Source organism: Schistocerca nitens, chromosome 3 (assembly GCF_023898315.1).
Source record: "Schistocerca nitens isolate TAMUIC-IGC-003100 chromosome 3, iqSchNite1.1, whole genome shotgun sequence".
Taxonomy (NCBI): domain Eukaryota; kingdom Metazoa; phylum Arthropoda; class Insecta; order Orthoptera; family Acrididae; genus Schistocerca; species Schistocerca nitens.
The window spans coordinates 348,052,867-348,074,814 of record NC_064616.1 but is presented as its reverse complement, the minus strand read 5'-3'; the positions used below and the strand labels follow the sequence as shown (position 1 = coordinate 348,074,814).

At 43.6% G+C, this 21,948-nt stretch overlaps 1 protein-coding gene across 1 annotated transcript in view; it reads left to right on the top strand.

The window, feature by feature from the left end:
• LOC126249227 (uncharacterized) overlaps window positions 1-21,948 on the top strand; it is a 300,476-nt gene that overhangs the window by 210,207 nt on the left and 68,321 nt on the right. Inside the window, exon 3 of the mRNA XM_049950883.1 lies at window positions 21,071-21,237. Coding sequence (XP_049806840.1) covers window positions 21,071-21,237 — 167 coding nt within the window. The remainder of the gene's footprint in view (window positions 1-21,070; window positions 21,238-21,948) is intronic.

Here is a 21,948-nt window from a genome sequence, read left to right as displayed (position 1 = left end):
AGCATGGGATGAAGACTTGCAAGTGCGTGTCTGCAGCCGCTGTCATTGGCTGAAACAAGAGACCACCCTCACAGTGGAAGAGAATTTCTGCTTTCTGCCCCAGTCTAAGAGAGAAATTTGTACTACTGATTAATGACAGCAGATTCTTTAGGGTAAGGCAGATTGTTGTAATTTTTATAATTTTTTTCTTGGTCTGAGCTCGGAAGATATACAGTGATCGACTAAAGTGAATCGGGTGCTGGCAGAACTAGCAAGATTTTGAGAAAGAAAGCTAATAGACACTTCGTCTTGAATCTTGAGAGAGAGGACTTCGTCCGAGATCTGATCACAGATGCCTGGCTGAACTTATATTTCTCAGCCTCATTGCAGCCAGCCTCTGCACTTGAGTTTTAGAACGGTGGCAAGCAGAAGCCGCATTTGCATACGTTGTGATATATGTACTTTTCTGGGCCTTTCCTTTAACCTGCCACTAATTCAGTAATCAATGGCGTTTTACACGGACGTAGCTAATTATATAATTTAATTTCCATTCCAACCACCTGTACCAGGGTATTTTCTTATTTGATTAGCAATTAATTTGAACCTTTGTGGACTCTGTAATTACTTATATTACATAGTCAGTGATTGGAATCAAGTTAATGCATCTTAGCAAGAAACAGGATTTTATTGTGATCTTTAATTGCGTTCCACAGTTTGATGAAACCCTTTGTCATTATAGCTATGTGAGCTATGGTACCAGTACTTCCCGTTTAATTGGGCCACCCCTGCTTAAATTCAGATGTTTAATAGTTTCCATTCGCGACCTTGTCTAAACACTTCACCTGATCTTACGGTGTGATCTTTTCACTGTATGGTCATATCTAGTTAGATTTAGTTGGCATTCAGGGCAATGCTGAATGCTCAACTGTAGTCTCACAAATTGGAGGGCCATTCCTAAAATCGAACTGCAGGGAAAGTAACTTCACTATTATATATTGCCTTTCGAGATTTTTTGAAAATCCTAGTAACAGTGATACAGACTTCTAGTATCAAGATGACCTATCTCTCCTTTTTTGTGAAGAAGCGTCGTTACAGACTATTTAAGGTCAGACCGACCTAGATTTGTTACACAAGTTAGTAATCACTTGAACGGTTCAGAAATCTTCTCTATCTTACTCAGTATTACTGAGCCTGTACTTTGGAGAGAAGGATGCTCGATCGCTATCCTCCTCTTCATCGTTACCTAAACCTGCCACTATTTTGGAGGACGTAAGGTATAAAATTTACTTGAAAACTATACAGTACCTGTATTTATCCATTCCGACACGACTGGAAGCTGTTTTGAATGCCTAGGCTTTCCTACACCCTATAAGACATGGTAATGTGCTGCGTTTGCGATGTTTCCATATTTTTGTCCATCCCTGCCTTTCTACACTTCATTACAGTTTTTTAACTGCGCAATACAGCTGCGTCTTCTGTGACAGCCCGAAAAAACGAACATTGTGTCCTACCTAAGCCGTTTATACCAGATGCCCGAATACTGCATACCGTTTTAAATGTCTATTCCGTGTGTTTCTAGAAGATAGCAGTACATATGAGGTGAACAATAGTCGCTACACGGTGTTCCACAGTCAACGATCAGTCAACTTCCAGTACAAGACGACCGTTGTGTTGAAACTTCCTGGCAGATTAAAACTGTGTGCCGGACCGAGACTCGAACTCGGGACCTTTGCCTTTCACGGACAAGTGCTCTACCATCTGAGCTACCCAAGCACGACTCAGGCCCCGTCCTCACAGCTTTACTTCTGCCAGTACCTCGTCTCCATGCTTCCAAACTTTACACAAGCTCTCCTGCGAACCTTGCAGAACTAGCACTCCTGAAAGAAAGGATATTGCGTAGCCATGGCTTAGCCACAGCCTGGGGGAAGTTTCCAGAATGAGATTTTCACTCTGCAGCGGAGTGTGTGCTGATATGAAATTTCCTACCAGAGCACTTGCCCGCGAAAGGCAAAGGTCCCGAGTTCGAGTCTCGGTCCGGCACACAGCTTTAATCTGCCAGGAAGTTTCATATCAGCGCACACTCCGCTGCAGAGTGAAAATCTCATTCTGTATGACAGTTGTGTTGCTGGAATGTAATCTACTAGAACAGCGTGCAGCTGTACGATTTTTCTTGACCAAAGGGCTGATCACAAAGAGGGTTTTTCGTGAAATGAGTTCCTTATTATGCCGAGAATTTCGTTGCAAGGGAAGCTGTTTTTAATTGGACACAAGAATTCAGCAAAGAATGAGAAAGCAGCATCACAGACGTGAACTCTCCTGGTCGCCCAGTGGAATTTATTAGTGATCCGACATTGAAATAGATGGACGAGATGATCCGCGAAGATCGCAATGTGAAATCGAGACGTGGCGCGTGCTCTCAGTTGTTCTCGCAGAGCCGCGTGCAACGTTCTTCATGAACGGCTCAATTTTCGTGAAGTTTTTACACTTCTGAATTCGGAGCGCAGATGGAACTGAATGGACCTATCGAAGTCGAGCCTCACGCACTGTAGTTGAGGTAGAGGTTACTTCCCATCGCATATCATTACAGGGGACGACTCAGGTGTCCACCAGTACCAACCCGAGACATAGTGATTCTCCACGGTATGGAATAGAAGCATCCCTCCTCTCCAGCAAAATACACTGTCTGACAAAGATAGTGAAGCAGTCATATGGGAAGGAAGAGACGAAATGAAACTTCATAGGTTGAGGGCATATGTGAGGTTATTTCAGTGATTACAAAATCGAATCAAATTTACAAAGAACTCGGCAGTATGAACCTGCTTACCAGTTTGACATTGCAGCCCCTCTGGCCTGGATGCATGCACTTATTCAGTTGGGACGGGTGTCGTAAACTCGTTGTAGTCTCTCCTGAAGCAAGCTGGAGCATAACCGTTATAACTGGTCCTTGAGACCGTGGACACTGGCACTGGGAAGTAGTTGGCAGACGAGCTTGCCCCACTCATGTTCTATCAGGGACAGATCTGGCTATCTTGCTGGCCACAGAAACACAACATCACGCAGACAGTGCATAGAGACACGTGCTATGTGTGGACGAACATTGTCTTGTTGAAAAATGGCATGATGATACCGTCGTATGAGAGGTCACACACATGAGGATTGCTCAAATGGCTCTAAGCACTATGGGACTTAACATATGAAGTCATCAGTCCCCTAGACTTAGAACTACGTAAACATAACTAACCTAAGGACACCACACACATCCATGCCCGAGGCGGGATTCGAACCTGCGACCGTAGCAGCAGCGTGGTTCTGGACTGAAGCGCCTAGAACCGCTCGGTCACAGCGGCCGGCTACACACATAAGGGCGCAGGATGCCTGTGATGTACTGTTGTTCTGTTGGGGTTTCCTTAATCAGTATCAGCTGTGACTGGAAGTCGTTGCCGATGGTTCCCCACACCACAACGCCAGGAGCAACATCGCTGCACCGCTCCAAAACATTCGAGGAATGAGATCTCTCCCCAGGCTGCTGACACGCTGGCCAACGTTGGTCATCCTTGGTGGTAACAGACCCACGATTTATCGCTGAATCCAATACGACGGAATTCATCAAGAGTCCATACTTTCTGATCACGGCACAATTCCAAACGTAGCAGTTTGTGTTCTTTTAACGGCAGCCTACGCATGGCACGCTAATTCCCTAGTCCAGTTGCTGATAGTCTTCGACCAGTGGCGCGAGATGACACAGAATGTTGGAGGGAGTCTATTATTTGTTCTCGAATGGCAGGCGCAGATGTGAATGCGATAAAAGGCGCTTGGTGCATAATACGGTGGTTCTCCCACGTGGTGGTCACACGTGGTCCACCGGAACGCTGAGGACGAGAATGCCTGCTCTCACGTTTCCGTGCAGTTCAAAGTTGCCGGCCGGAGTGGCCGAGCGGTTCTAGGCGCTACAGTCTGGAATCGCGCGACCGCTACGGTTGCAGGTTCGAATCCTGCCTCGGGCATGGATGTGTGTGATGTCCTTAGGTTAGTTATGTTTAAGTAGTTCTAAGTTCTAGGGGACTGATGACCTCACAAGTCCCTTAGTGCTCAGAGCCATTTGAAGTTCAGCATCGGGCCACTGTCACATTCGAATGCCTCACAGCTCTGGATATTGCACGGTTCGACCAGCCGGCCAAATGAAGACCAACAATGAGGCATCTTTCAAACCTTATCAGGAGCTGGTAACGCCCTCTCACACGAGTATGCGGCACCTCCGCGTCCTTCAAAATAATCACTCATCTGACGCTCTGCACGTCCGTTATATACCCTGTCAGGCCAGGTAGCAACAGTAAACGTGAACAACATTTATGCACTCTGGTGGCCGTTCTACATGTCACAGAGAGTGGAAACTCTAATCATTTACATACTCGCCGCTGGTGTGTACGTGTACGAAGTTACATTGACAGTCGGCCATGTCTTCTGGGTACTCTTTTTTTGTCAGTGAGCGTAAATAAATAAATAAAAACCTCACCTAACATCCGTCGGCACACAAGACGAGAGTGACTGTGTTTTGTGATATCCAGGGTGTCTTATTACTGATACTCCAGCTTCATCTTGAGACTTAACACCGCTCCCATTGCGCCACACTGCGTGAACTACTACAGGCGCTGAAAACGACCTTGATAGAGTGATAGGGGGCGTGATTCTTCTGCCCACCCTCACGCAGCAAAACAAACCCAGAGGTTACTGCAAATATCCACCATATATCTCCGACTTAGCCACTATTGATTTTCATCTGCCTGAGCCCCTTAAAAACCACCTGGGTGCACAGCAGTTTGTAGACGATGAGCAAATAATTTAGGAGATCACTCGGATGCAGCAGCTGCCACAAGAAATCCTTGCTGTATTCTTGTAAGACCTAGTCAAGGGATTTGATAACTGTTGTAATTTACAGGGCGAGAATGTTGAGAAGGAAAATAAATTTCTCCCTGCTATTTGCAGCGCTGGTGTTATTACCTATCTTACGACTTCTTATTTAATTATGCATTATTTCACCTGGTAATAGTAGGGCCTTCAGGCTCTCTTTCACAACTAACCAGACATCCTTAGCGAGGTAACATTTAATAATAATAATAATAATAATAATAATATGTTGTGCCAGTCGTAAAAGGCGACGAAAAGAACAAACCACTAATAGGGCTAACCCCCCTTTTAGTGTGATTAGTTGGTTCAGGACAGAACTAAAGAAGCCTCGGACAAGCGCCGTCCAGTCGTAAAAGGCGACGAAAAGAACAAACCACTAATAGGGCTAACCCCCCTTTTAGTGTGATTAGTTGGTTCAGGACAGAACTAAAGAAGCCTCGGACAAGCGCCGTCATGGTCGGGGACGACGCTTGAACCCTATGCCCGCCCACAATGGTAACGACACTGCTAGCCAACTGGAAAATGATTTAAATCCAAATAGAGGTGTTTTGCAGGATATGCTTCCTGCAACCACCCTAGAAGGAAAACAAAGACAGAGGATGAGATGGTCAGATGAAGTTAATCGACACCTCATGTTCTGTTATTACCAAGCAACAAACCTAGGAGTTCTCGCTTCCCACGCCCGGGTTCCCGGGTTCGATTCCCGGCGGGGTCAGGGATTTTCTCTGCCTCGTGATGGCTGGGTGTTGTGTGCTGTCCTTAGGTTAATTAGGTTTAAGTCGTTCTAAGTTCTAGGGGACTGATGACCATAGATGTTAAGTCCCATAGTGCTCAGAGCCATTTGAACCATTTGAACAAACCTAGGAACCAACACAACTGGATACAGATCACAAGTATACACAACATTTATTACCAGATACCCAGAATTAAAAATTTTAACAGAACAACGACTAGCTGATCAGATCCGTGTAATAATCAAAAATAACAGGATACCCCAGTCAGAATTAGAAAACATCAAACAACAAGTACAACAAATACTGGAACAAAATAATGTGCAATCAGAAGAAGAAGAAAATACAGTAATGGACTCAAACATCCCTGAGCAAACAAACAAAGAACAACACGCACCAATTAAACAATCAGAGGAAAACGAAATCTTAAGACAGCCACCAGAACAAGCACAAATAGAACACGAAGTGACACAGATGTTAGATATAGAAGAAAAATTTCAGCTAACATATAGAGAATACAAAGACACAAATACAGACATTAGACCATTCTTGCATAGACCACCAAATAACCCACAAGTCGAAACAACAATAAAAACTATCAACACAATCATACACAACAAAATAAATGAAAACACAACTATGGAGGAGTTACAACTACTGGTTTATATAGGAGCACTCACTACACTAAATATACAAACTAGGCAGAGATCAGAACCAACCAACACACAGAAGAAACCCACAAAACCAGCATGGCAACACAGGCTACAGATCAAAACAGAAAAACTGAGAAAAGACATCGGACAGCTAACACAATTTATAAGAAATGAAATCTCGGAAAAAAAACGAAAAAGGTTAGGTAAAATCTCACAACAAGAAGCGACAGAGCAGTTAGACGAAAAGAAGCAGAAATTACAAGCATTAGCCAAACGACTCAGAAGATACAAAAAAAGTGAAAATAGAAGGAAACAAAACCAAACATTCAACATAAACCAAAAGAAATTTTACCAGACAATAGATAAAACACACATTAAAATAAACAATCCACCAAACATAACAGACATGGAACACTTCTGGAGCAACATATGGTCAAACCCGGTACAACATAACAGACATGCACGATGGATACAAGCATAAACAGACACATACAAGATGATACCACAAATGCCTGAAGTGATAATTTTGCAACATGAAGTCACCCAAGCAATTAATTCTACTCACAATTGGAAAGCCGCTGGAAATGATAAAATAGCAAATTTCTGGTTAAAGAAGTTCACCTCAACACATTCACATCTAACTAAATTATTTAACAGTTACATTGCAGACCCATACACATTCCCTGATACACTTACACATGGAATGACTTATCTGAAACCTAAAGATCAAGCAGACACAGCGAACCCAGCTAAATATCGCCCCATAACATGCCTACCAACAATATACAAAATATTAACTTCAGTCATTAAACAGAAATTAATGACACATACAACACAGAACAAAATTATAAATGAAGAACAAAAAGGCTGTTGCAAAGGAGGAGTAGGATGTAAAGAGCAACTCATAATAGATGCAGAGGTGACATATCAAACTAAAACTAAACAAAGGTCGCTACACTACGCATACATTGATTACCAAAAAGCTTTTGATAGTGTACCCCACTCATGGTTACTACAAATATTGGAAATATACAAAGTAGATCCTAATTTGATACAGTTCCTAAACATAGTAATGAAAAATTGGAAAACCACACTTAATATCCAAACAAATTTAAATAATATCACATCACAGCCAATACAGATTAAGCGTGGAATATACCAAGGAGACTCATTAAGTCCTTTCTGGTTCTGCCTTGCTCTGAACCCACTATCCAACATGCTAAATAATACAAATTATGGATACAATATTACTGGAACATACCCACACAAAATCACACATTTGCTATACATGGATGATCTAAAACTACTGGCAGCAACAAATCAACAACTCAACCAATTACTAAAGATGACAGAAGGATTCAGCAATGATATAAGTATGGCTTTTGGAACAGACAGATGTAAGAAAAATAGCATAGTCAAGGGAAAACACACCAAACAAGAAGATTACATATTGGATAACCACAGCGACTGCATAGAAGCGATGGAAAAAACGGATGCCTATAAATATCTAGGATACAGACAAAAAATAGGAATAGATAATACAAATATTAAAGAAGAACTAAAAGAAAAATATAGACAAAGACTAACAAAAATACTGAAAACAGAATTGACAGCAAGAAACAAGACAAAAGCTATAAATACTTATGCCATACCAATATTGACCTACTCATTTGGAGTAGTAAAATGGAGTAACTCAGACCTAGAAGCACTCAATACACTTACACAATCACAATGCCACAAATATAGAATACATCACATACATTCAGCAACAGAAAGATTCACATTAAGCAGAAAGGAAGGAGGAAGGGGATTTATTGACATAAAAAACCTACATTATGGACAGGTAGACAATTTAAGAAAATTCTTTCTAGAACGAGCAGAAACTAGCAAAATACACAAGGCAATCACTCATATAAATACATCGGCTACACCACTGCAATTTCATAACCACTTCTACAACCCTTTAGATCACATAACATCAACAGATACGAAGAAAGTAAATTGGAAAAAGAAAACACTTCATGGCAAGCACCCGTATCATCTAACACAGCCACACATCGATCAAGACGCATCCAACACATGGCTAAGAAATGGCAATATATACAGTGAGACAGAAGGATTCATGATTGCAATACAGGATCAAACAATAAACACCAGGTATTACAGCAAGCATATTATTAAAGATCCCAATACCACAACAGATAAATAATGCAGACTTTGTAAACAACAAATAGAAACAGTAGATCACATCACAAGCGGATGTACAATACTAGCAAATACAGAATACCCCAGAAGACATGACAATGTCGCAAAAATAATACATCAACAGCTTGCCTTACAACATAAACTTTTAAAACATCACGTTCCTACATACAAGTATGCTCCACAAAATGTACTGGAGAATGATGAATACAAATTATACTGGAACAGAACCATTATAACAGATAAAACAACACCACATAACAAACCTAACATCATACTCACCAATAAAAAGAAGAAATTTACACAACTAATCGAAATATCCATACCCAATACAACAAATATACAAAAGAAAACAGGAGAAAAAATTGAAAAATACATCCAACTGGCTGAGGAAGTCAAAGACATGTGGCATCAGGATAAAGTTGACATCATGGTTCAAATGGTTCAAATGGCTCTGAGCACTATGGGACTCAACTTCTGAGGTCATTAGTCCCCTAGAACTTAGAACTAGTTAAACCTAACTAACCTAAGGACATCACAAACATCCATGCCCGAGGCAGGATTCGAACCTGCGACCGTAGCGGTCATGCGGTTCCAGACTGCAGCGCCTTTAACCGCACGGCCACTTCGGCCGGCAAAGTTGACATCATACCAATTATACTATCAACTACAGGAGTCATATCACACAATATCCACCAGTACATCAATGCAATACAGCTACATCCAAACATATATATACAACTACAGAAATCCGTAATTATTGATACATGTTCAGTTACCCGAAAGTTCCTAAATGCAATATAACACATACCGTACAGTTAATAGGAAGTGACGCTTGATCAAGGTCCGCGTCACTTTCCATTTTTAACCAGACGTAACGTCTGAGAAAGTAAAGAAATAATAATAATAATAATAATAAATGAAAATATATATAGTAATGAGCACATGGAATTTAAAAAATGTAAAACTTATTACCCTTACGTTAAGCAATATTCCCATTATGTACTTGTCACATATGAGTAGCGACATGTAACAGAAGTGTGTGGTAGCAGTACAGAAGGAATCGGTATACAGGGTGCTTCTAATTAAGCCTTCGCTACTTGAGCCTGTGTAGACGGAAAACTGCACTACCGGCCATTAAAATTGCTACACCACGAAGATGACGTGCTATAGACGCAAAATTTAACCGACAGGAAGAGGATGCTGTGATATGCAAATGATCAGCTTTTCAGAGCATTCACACAAGGCTGGCGCCGGTGGCGCCACCTACAACGTGCTGACATGAGGAAAGTTTCCAACCGATTTCTCATACACAAAAAACAGTTGACCCTGCGTTGCCTGGTGAAACGTTGTTGTGATGCCTCGTGTAAGGAGGAGAAATGCTTACTATCACGTTTCCGACTTTGATAAAGGTCGGATTGTAGCCTATCACGATTGCGGTTGATCGTATCGCGACATTGCTGCTCGCGTTGGTCGAGATCCAATGACAGTTAGCAGAATATGGAATATGATCGCGATGTCTGAACTCTGCTTTCCCACCAGTATTCACCAAAATTTTCTCCAGTTGTATCTGGTCTAAAAACTTCACAACGAAACAGTTTTCCGCCATGTCATAATATGCTGTGTGGACCTGATCGGATGTTCACATGGCTCTGAGCACTATGGGACTCAACATCTTAGGTCATAAGTCCCCTAGAACTTAGAACTACTTAAACCGAACTAACCTAAGGACATCACATACACCCATGCCCGAGGCAGGATTCGAACCTGCGACCGTAGCAGTCACGCGGTTCCGGACTGCAGCGCCAGAACCGCACGGCCACCGCGGCCGGCAGAATATGGAATCGGTGGGTTCCAGATGGTAATACGGAACGCCGTGCTGGATCCCAACGGCCTCGTTCAAATGGTTCAAATGGCTCTGAGCACTATGCGACTTAACTTCTGAGGTCATCAGTCGCCTAGAACTTAGAACTAATTAAACCAAACTAACCTAAGGACATTACACACATCCATGCCCGAGGCAGGATTCGAACCTGCGACCGTAGCGGTCGCTCGGCTCCAGACTGTAGCGCCTAGAACCTCACGGCCACTCTAACCGGCCCAACGGCCTCGTATCACTAGCAGTCGAGATGACAGGCATCTTATGGCTGCAACGGATCGTGCAGCCACGTCTCGATCCCTGAGTCAGCAGATGGGAACGTTTGCAAGACATCAACCATCTGCACGAACAGTTCGACGACGTTTGCAACAGCATGAACTATCAGCTCGGAGACCATGGCTGCGGTTACCCTTGACGCTGCTTCACAAACAGGAGCGCCTGCGATGGTGTACTCAACGACGAACCTGGGTGCACGAGTGGCAAAACGTCATTTTTTCGGATGAATCCAGGTTCTGTTTACAGCATCATGATGGGCGCATCCGTGTTTGGCGACATCGCGGTTAACGCACATTGGAAGCGTGTATTCGTCATCGCCATACTGGCGTATCACCCGGCGTGATGGTACGGGGTGCCATTGGTTACACGTCTCGGTGACCTCTTGTTCGCATAGACAGCACTTTAAACAGTGGACGTTACATTTAAGATGTGTTACGACCCGTGCCTCTACCCTTCATTCCATCCCTGCGAAACCCTACACTTCAGCAGGATAATACACGACCGCCCGTTGCAGGTTCTGTACGGGCCTTTCTGGATACAGAAAATGTTCGACTGCTGCCCTGGCCAGCACATTCTCCAGATCTCTCACCAATGGTGGCCGAGCAACTGGCTCGTTACAATACGCCAGTCACTACTTTTGATGAACTGTGGTATTGTGTTGAAGATGCATGGGCAGCTTTACCTGTACACGCCATCCAAGCTCTGTTTGGCTCAATGCCCAGGCGTATCAAGGCCGTTATTACGGCCAGGGGTGGTTGTTCTGGGTACTGATTTCTCGGGATCTATGCACCCAAATTGCGTGAAAATGTAATCACATGTCAGTTCCAGTATAATATATTTGTCCAATGAATACTGGCGATTTGCGAATTTCTCCTGGAAGAGGCCAACGTCCAACTGCAGCACAAATTGTTGAAATTATACTGTTAATGGCTGAGAATGCTGGACGCAATGTACGATCTACAAGCAGTGCACGAGCTGTGTTACGACAGCTGAACATTCCATTGTCCACTGTTGGAAAAGTGCTAAGAAATATTGTGAAATGGTAACTATGAAAACTTCAAATTACCAACTCCTGCACGTGACGTTTGTAAAAATGGTTCAAATGGCTCTGAGCACTATGGGACTCAACTGCTGTGGTCATCAGTCCCCTAGAACTTAGAACTACTTAAACCTAACTAACCTAAGGACATCACACACATCCATGCCCGAGGCAGGATTCGAACCTGCGACCGTAGCGTGACGTTTGTAAACTCGAACGTAAACATGTTACGCAACTAACAAATGTTACCCTCGCATGCGGAAATTAAAATGTGTTTCTTTCATTGTTCTTTTCGTTAATTTTCTTCCGCATGTTCTTATAAGTGTTTCCACAAAATTTCCTTGTACTACGATCTCTAGTTTTTCGTTGGGGTCCTCTCAGGTAGCGAAAGTTTAATTACAACCACCCCATAAAGAAGACGTTGATTGGTCAGAAAAAAAGCGAGAAGTTGCCTAATAAGGCAAGACTAGCATATGGCATGGAAAGTAGAAAACAAAAACAGAAATGGACCGGAAAGGCATGTATAGTTTACAATACAGTGTGATAGAGATACTTGTACACTGTTGGATAGAACTGGCCCCGGATCTACGATATTTCTGAACCAGGGCAAAAACGTGATGGTGGCGCCCCTCCCTCCTCCCCCCCCCCTTTCCACGAGCATTCGGGATAGGACGCCAAAAATTTAAAAAACCGATTTTTCAAAAACATGTTCATTTTCTAGCGCACATCTTTATGAAGAGTTTGATATATAAAACATATACGTTCGAGGAAATGTAGGATATGTTATTTGGTCTTAAGTGTGGCAAAGTGCAGTGCCACACCCCTTCAAACGGCATTCTTCTTTCACACGTCACTATATTTTGTTCTGTGGAATTCAAAAGTGTGCATTTTGCAATGGAGGCCATCAAACCTACACTCAGGACAGTGGAAATTGAAATGTCCTGTGGTGTCTTTCCTGCTCCAAGTGGGCCGGTTTGACATCCAGAACCCTTTAAAAAAATTAAAAAACCTCACAATTAACACTGGGTGGGATTATTTGTGGCGGGGAGAATAAGAACTCTTCAGAACATTTGCACTCTTTATTGTCTAGTAGCTAATAAGATTCTCTTTTGTGTGACATAAAATTAAATATAGAAAACATAAAAGCAGTAAAGACGAGAGACATGCATGACAATACACATTTCTTGAATCATTAGGTCGCAGCATTTTTTCTCTCTAATCTTGTTACAGCTTTACACGGCGTGCTTTCCTTCCTGCGAAAGAATCTATTACCTCATAAAAGTTCGTCCAACGTTTTGCTACTTCAAAAAACAAAATATCGTTGTCTATTACTGAAAAAGCCGTTAATACGAGTAGTACCCAGGATTTGATTACGTCTATCTTGTCACTGTCTGCTAGGCAAAGTTTTGGAAATTTGTGGTAAGGTCTTATGGGACCAAACTGCTGAGGTCATCGGTCCCTAAGCCTACATACTACTTAATCTAACTTAAACTAACTTACGCTATGGTCAACACTCACACCCATGCCAGAGGGAGGACTCGAACCTCCGACGGGGGGAGCTTCACGGACCGTGACAAGGCGCTTGAGACCACGCGGCTACACAGCTCGGCCATGAAATAGGCCTTTCTAATATTGCAGCAATTGTAACACACGCCAAATAAGAGAGACTGTTTTGGGACACTAAGTACCAATATCAAATGCCTATTAGGCGTACTACAAGCAAAACGTTTTACATTAGGAAATAGTTTCACATTCATGCTCCAGTTTCTCAAGCATGAGATCGAAAAGTAGTAATTATACTGAATTATTGTATAAATTTGGAATCCTCATATTATTCCATATAATTTGTGTGATGTCCCAATTTCTTCTCCTTCCTCGTTCTAACAAACAATCTTGTCACCCTAATTCTGTAACTATTCCTGCTATTGTCAAAACTTATTCTCCTGTTAACTTCACTAACCCTGCCAGAATGACCGTTTCAGTTACCTCGCATTTATTCTCCGGTTAGGCGTTATTACGTGTTCGTGCAACGCGTCTTCCGTGCTATTCCGAGAACAGAACTTCAGCGGCCGCTGAGTGATGACTAGACCACGGATTTTTAGGTCGTAAAAAAGTGTGTTTTAGGCACCTTCAGTAGTTCATTTAGGCTATATAAAACCTAAAATAGGCTCTAATAAAAATGATGCAGAGAAAATAAAAAAAAATTAAAATACACAGTGTTGATAGTATGAATATCTTATTAGTCATTAAAACAAGCAGAATGAATATTTTCACAGTTACAGAGCACAGCAATCTACACCATTAATGTTGAACATAACTCCAAATATTTTTGAGTTCCTGCAAGATAAAGATCTCCGTAAAAAAGATGTGGCAATGGTTTAATTAATACATTCGTAGTTTCACATATTCTGACCATAGTTGGCTTCACGATAAATAACCAAAATCTTTTCTAGGTTTTCTAGTGAAAAACTGTGGCGCTTGTCAATCAGAATAAATTTATACGCTGAAAAAGAACGTTCTACATCAACAGATGTGACAGGGGCATACTTCATTTTCGGCACATGTTGGACAGGAATGCTGCAGTCAGGAGTGCTGGATTTTCCACTAAGTATGTCGGCAGCTGCACACAACTCCTTCAGGCCAGTGTTCATCTGCAAAACCGTTTGCTTCATTAATTTTCATTTTGCTTCTCCAAGCAAAGAAATATTGCCGTAGATCGGTCTCCCTGAGCCTTCTAATTGTGAAATTATTCTTGCCATAAATGTGTAGTGGGCCCTAATGTAAGATAAGTGCAGTTTTAAAGAAGAATCTTTGAGTAACTCCACTGCTGCAGCTACGGATGCAGCATCCTCCGGTATATTTTCAACCACCTTCTGGACAGCTGAGAGATGCGTACTATAGTATTCTGCTGCTATCAGCCACGTGCCCCAGCGGGTGACAACAGGCTCTGGCGGCAATGGGACATCTGGAAGCTGTTCTTCGAATGCCTGTATTCTTGATTGTGACTTAACAAAAATTTATTTGTTAAAAGAGTTTGCTTCAATTTTAACTTTCGTTCAACATTAGCTTTATGTGCGATTCCATCTGCATGCTGAGTTAAGTGAGATTTCTTGACACTCGAAACCTAATACGAGAGAAAAGGGAAATGCAGTTTAGAATCGCATATAAACAGTATTTCGTATTACTAAAGGATAGCGATAAAAAAAATCCTAAGCGACAGGAAAATAAGAAGTCTAAGAAAAACATCAACTAACCTCCTTGTTGCATGCTTGGTAGAAAATAATTTTCCCATCTGTTGTATAATGCGGAAAATCTTGCAGCGACTGCCTTATATGAGTAGACTTTGAACTAGCTGTTTTCGGCATGGCGTAGTATTCTCACACAGAAACTAGAATTTATTTTGCACTTAGAACGTCAGTAACACTTAACACGTCGGTCGCTACACAATGTCCTGATTTGTTTTCGCTGGGAAAAAGTGAACGATTTTTACTGCGGTGCATGGGAGCGTTGCTGGACATATGGCACCTGACAGATGGCCGCCCCTTCTGAACAAGCGAATGGAATCTACCGGTGCTTCTGATGAAAACTACTGGCAAATTATTTTTCGAACTGGAAAATTCACGTATAATACCTTTCACGAAACAGAGCAGTTTGATAGGACTGCCTGTAGACAGCAGCGAGAAAATGTGCGAAGGGCAGTAATTTAGCTATAGAGGGCGTCTACGATTAACATTGTGATTTTTTAATCCGTGCTCAGCTTGAGGCCTATGAAACCGTTTCTTTGCGAAAATACACAGCTGGCCAGAATCCTACGAACGAAATATTTTCAAATATAACATTTAGTACTCCCTCGTTCGATTCTAATGTGTAACTCAAATCTTTGACCGGTTCCCATTCGCTCACCGAAGTTAAGCACTGTCGCGCTCGGCGCGTACTTGGATGGATGGCCGTTCAACCGTGCCGAGTGCTGTTGGTAGTAAGGCAAGCAAAGGGATTGTAAACAGTCTCTAACGACCTTCGCCTTCGACCAGACGTAAAGCCCTAAGTCTACTTCCTTTTTCTAAACTTTGAAAACACAAGAACTCTATGTCACATTAACGAAATAGGTACTTTTTAGGATTTTGATGCCGAAATAGGCAAAATTAGGCGTCAACGTCGAAATACGCAATTTTAGGTCCTATAGAACTAAGGGGATTCAGTTTAGTTAGTCATGAAGTACCAACTTATATGCAAATTGGAGCTTAGGAAAAAAAAAAAATAGGTTTCAACCTAAAGATCCGTGATCTATTTTTTACCTATTTTTTACATATGAATAATAAAACATCTATAAAGAGTATTTGGTATTAACAGGGATAGCAATATAAAAAAATAAAAAATGACCGAAGTGTTAGGCACATACGAAGCATGAGCGCATATCAACTAGCCACCTTGCTGCACACTGGCCAGAAAATATTTTTTTCCATCTGTCGTATAGTGTGGAAAAACTTGGAGCCACTGTCTTATATAATGAAATAGGCACTTTTTAGGATATTAAAGCCGAAATAGGCAAATATAGGCACTAACGTCGAAATAGGCTTTTTTAGGTCCTATAGAATTAACGCTATTAAGTGTAAATAGTCATGAAACGCGTAAGTACAAATTTTTATGCAAATAGGAACTCAGGAACAAAATAGGTTTTTACCTAAAATCCGCGGTCTAGTGATGACTGTAAACGCGCCCTTAGTAGTATAGAGTTCTGGCAAACATCTTCTGTGAAAATTTCATTTTCCTGGACAAATGGTTCAAATGGCTCTGAGCACTATGGGACTTAACTTCTGAGGTCATCAGTCCCTAGAATTAGAACTACTTAAACCTAACTAACCTAAGGACACCTCACACATCCATGGCCGAGGCAGGATTCGCACCTGCGACCGTAGCGGTCTCGCGGTTCCAGACTGTAGCGCCTAGAACCGCACGGCCACTCCAGCCGGCAAATTGCTGCTGATTTCAATGCTGGGCCATCAACAAGTGTCACCATTCACCGAAACATCATCGATATGGGCTTTCGGAGCCGAAGGCCAACTCGTGTACCCTTGATGACTGCACGATCCAAGGCTTTACGCCTCACCTGGAGTCGTCAACACCGACATTGGACTGTTGATGACTGGAAACATGTTGCCTGACCGGGCGAGTCCCGTTTCAGACTGTATCTAGCGGATAGACGTGTACGGGTATGGAGAGAACATCATGAATCCATGGACCCTGCATGTCAGCAGGGGACTGTTCAAGCTGGTGGAGGCTCTGTAATGGCGTGGGGCGTGTGCAGTAGGAGTTATATGGGGCCCCTGATGCGTCTGGATTCGACTCTGACATGTGACACGTACATAAGCATCCTATCTGATCACCTGCATCCATTCATGTCCATTGTGCACTCTGGTCAATTCCAGCAGGACAAAGCGACACCCTACACATCCAGAGTGGCTCCTGGAACAGTCTTCTGAGTTTAAACACTTATGCTGGTCACCAAACTCCCCAGACATGAATGTTATTGAGCATATCTGGGATGCCTTGCAACGTGCTGTTCAGAAGAGCTCTCCACCCCTTCGTACTCTTACGGATTTACGGACAGGCCTGCAGGATTCATGGCGTCGATTCCGTCCAGCACTACTTCAGACAGTTGACCTGTCCATGCCACGTCGCGTTCGGCACTTCTGCGTGCACGCGGGCCCCTACACGATATTAGGTAGGTGTACCAGTTTCTTTGGTTCTTCAGTGTAATAATAACGTAAAATCAAATGTAAAACTAACATTATCTTAAAATGGTAATCTATTATTGTAGTCCGCAGTAAACTAATAAATTCTTCTTCTTTTCGTTAGCGATTATTCTATCTAGCTGTGAACACTCCTATACTCACCTTTGGCAAATTTGTTTTAATTAATTGCGGCCGGATGCCGTTCCTGTGACCGCAGTCGTCAATAACCTAAGGGAGGGAAGTCATGCGTGTCATCTGCATGTGAACTGCGTAAACTTTGCTCTGTGTGTCATCGTATTTTAACTGTTTGTGTATCACATTTTATGAAGCGAAAATAGGGGACGAACCCAGCATTCGCTTCGACGAGCATGGAAAACCGCCTAGAAACCACACTCAATCTGGCTCCTGCAGCGGCCACAGTCGTCAATCTGTCGAAGGATCCGGGTGTGGTTCCCCTGCCTATCTGGTAACCTAGCACTCTGCGCATTGCACTGTACGAACAAGTACCGTCATAAACCGCAAACTAATCTCATTAAAATGAAAGAGGAATTTCTTTGATTTTTTCTATTTCATCATTTATACACTCATGCTCATAAATTAAGGATAATGCTGATACATGGTGAAACAACACTCTGGTGGGCGGTTTGCGAGTTTAAATCACCTCGGGGTATGACCATGCGGTGCATTTGAGCTGCGGTCATCGTACGGTGGCCCTGGCTGCAGTCCACATACGCTGAGGTGTGTTGGTGCATTTCAGAGTACGGTGCAGCGAGTAAGTGTACAGAGGTTTTCAGACGTGATAATGGTGACTGTGTGTGTTGAAAATGGCTCAAGGAACACATATTGATGACGTTATGAGGGGTAGAATACTAGGGCGACTGGAGGTTGGTCAAACACAGTAGGTCGTAGCACGGGCCCTCCGTGTGCCACAAAGTGTGATCTCAAGATTATGGCAACGATTCCAGCAGACAGGAATCGTGTCCAGGTGCTACAGTACGGGACGTCCACAGTGTACAACACCACACGAAGAACAATATCTCACCATCAGTGCCCGCAGACAGCCACGGAGTACTGCAGGTAGCCTTGCTCGGGACCTTACCACAGCCACTGGAACAGTTGTCTCCAGACACACAGTCTACAGACAACTGAACAGATACGGTTTATTCGCCCAGAGACCTGCAAGGTGCATTCCACTGACCACTGGTCACAGGAGAGCCCGTAAAGCCTGGTGTCAAGAACACAGTACATGGTCATTGGAACAGTGGTCCCAGGTTATGTTCACGGACGAGTCCATGTATAGTCTGAACAGCAATTCGCGCCGGGTTTTCATCTGGCGTGAACCAGGAACCAGATACCAACCCCTTAATGTCCTTGAAAGGGACCTGTATGGAGGTCGTGGTTTGATGGTGTGGGGTGCGATTACGATTGGTGCACATACACCCCTGCATGTCTTTGACAGAGGAACCGTGACAGGTCACGTGTATCGGGACGTCATTTTGCACCAGTATGTCCGCCTTTTCAGGGGTGCAGTGGGTCCCACCTTCCTCCTGATGGATGATAACGCGCGACCCCACCGAGCTGCCATCGTGCAGGAGTACCTTGAAACAGAAGATATCAGGCGAATGAAGTGGCCTGCCTGTTCTCCGGACCTAAATCCCATCGAGCACGTCTGGGATGCTCTCGGTCGACTATCGCTGCACGTCTTCAAACTCCTACGACACTTCAGGAGCTCCGACAGACACTGGTGCAAGAATGGGAGGCTATACCCAGCAGCTGCTCAACCACCTGATCCAGAGAATGCCAACTCGTTGTGCGGCCTGCGTAGGTGTGCACGGTGATCATATCCCATATTGATGTCGGGGTACATGAGCAGGAAACAGTGGCGTTTTGTAGCACATGCGTTTCGCGACGGTTTTCTCAACTTATCACCAATACCGTGGACTTACAGATCTGTGTCGTGCGTGTTCCCTATGTGCCTATGCTATTAGCGCCAGTTTTGTGTAGTGCCACGTTGTGTGGCAGCACATTCTGCATTTATCCTTAATTTATGAGCATGAGTGTAGATCTTAACTTGTTTGGGTTGGTGCATAAGTTCGTACCATTTTTCCATAAACTTAATGAATACAACAGATAAACATAATAGAGAGTTTATTCATTCATAATATATTCTCCTTCACTATTTACAGTAGTCTGCCATTGTTGGGGTAACTTCTCGATTCCGCGACAGTAGAAATCACGTGGTTTTGAAGCGAAGAACTCGTCGAACTATTTTCATCTGGAAAGGAAGTTCCGTCGAGGTTGTTTGATAGAGAGCGGAAAAGGTAAAAATCTGAGGGTGCAATATCATGTGACTAATGTGGGTGCGGGGAATGACTACCAAACCCAATTCCTGTATAGTAATATTTGTCAGTCTAGGAGAATGCGGGCGGGCGTTATAGTGGAGCAACATCACTTCACGCAGTCTTCCTGGTCGTTGTTCTTGGAATACGTATACAAGTTGTTGACAGTAAATGTCAGCAGCGATGGTTACACCTCGGGAAAGCAATTCGTAGTAAACCACACCGTCGCAGTTCTACCATATGCATAACATTATCCTCTGTGGACGTGCGCAGGTCTTTGTTTGGGGAGCTGCTGCTTTTTTGGGATCAACCATTCCTTTCTTTCCGGCATGTTACTGTAAAGACACCATTTCTCATCTCCAGTAATGATACAAGGTAGGAACGGTCGGTTTTGTTCAGGAGCCAATTGATAGCGAGCAAGTAGCTACCTACTGTTTTTTGTAATTTTGGATTAAAGCGAGCGGTACCCGTACAACCGGTTTTTGAATGAACCTTCCTCACTGCGTGGAAACGTCCCACAAGGTGGAATGATGACAGTTAATCACACCTGCCAGTTCTCAAGTATACAGACGTATATAATTGTGGATTAATGCGTTTAAACGATCTTCATCAGACCTCGAAGGTCTTCCTGAACATGGAGAGTCTCTAACGCCAAAACGATTCTCCTTAAAACGAGAAAACCATTTTATTGCCAGCTCTGTTCAATGGCATTATCCCCATACACGGCGCAAAAGTTTCTGGCTACCTCCGCTGCCGTTACTCCTCTATTGAACTCGAACAGAATACTACGTCGGAAATGTTCAGATTTCTGCACTTGGCACTCCATTTTCTAGCGTCCACTGCTCCAGTCACTATCTCAAAATGACAATATGTAAGCTCAAATAGCAAAGTGGACTACAAATAAAAAATGAGAATCTATAGATAAAACATTAGCAACCGAAGTACCAATATGCAAAATAAAAACGCTACGCCGGCCGGAGTGGCCGAGCGGTTCTAGGCGCTACACTCTGGAACCGCGCTACCGCTACGGTCGCAGGTTCGAATCCTGCCTCGGGCATGGATGTGTGTGATGTCCTTATGTTAGTTAGGTTTAATTAGTTCTAAGTTCTAGGGGACTGATGACCTCAGCAGTTGAGACCCATAGTGCTCAGAGCCATTTGAACCATTTGAACCAAAAACGCTACGAACTTATGCAACAACCTTATATAATAATTCTTTTTGCAGTTAAATAATAAACCTTAATAAATGCTGCATTCAACGTTTTTTAATACAAAAACTGCTATAAGTGTGTTGTAGGGGTTAGTTTTCGCTGGCAGGGCGCGTGTGGTGTTGCAGGCAGCAGGGCATGGCTCGGGCCGGCGCCGGCGCTGGCGGCCCGCGGTGGCAGCGGCGGCTGTCGCTGCCCGAGGCGGTGATGCGGCGCTACGCCGTGCAGCTGGCGCAGTCCGACGACAGCGAGGACGCCAGGGCCTCCGAGCCTGCGCCCAGTCCGCCCGCCACAGGTCTCTCAGCTTTCGTAACACCGACCTCACATCTATCTATGTCGATCTGAAATGACCTTAATACGAGCCCACACTAATAACGACGGATCCCAAATCCACAACTACTGTGGAGAATTTTATCTCCTGCTCGTTAGTTATTTATAGTCCTCGAACATATCCGCATACTCTACACCTCCCGCCGCCTTGATCCCCCTCACCCCCTGGTTGCTCCTCTCCTCTCCAACCCCCATCCTCTGCTGTGCCTTCACTGTTGTGTCCCCCCTCCATCTCTACACCCTTCATCTCCTTTCCCAAGGTGGCTTCCATCAACTCCCCCTCCCAGATGATGCCCTCTCTCCCTCCATTTATCCCTCCTATCAACTCTGATCCTCACCTCCCCCTCCTTTCCTCTGTCCTTTCCCTGGGGCTGCCTCTTCTCCCCCCCCCCCCCCCCTGCCATCCTGTTTTTTCCCCGCCTACCCGCTCTCTGTTTTCCTTCTCTCCCCTGAGTCATTTCTGCTGTCCCCTCCACTGCCTTTCTGTGGTGTGCGTACTGTAAAACCTTCAGTACACACACCATCAGATTATTTGACCTGTCGCTCTAACGAAGTAGCCGTGTGTCAGCAATATGTCTCGTGGTCTTATCGTGGCGTGTTTATCTTCTGCCGTTAGGTCAGACGATAGAAATGCCACTTGCATGCTTAGAGTAGCAGATTGACAGTGACCGACTTT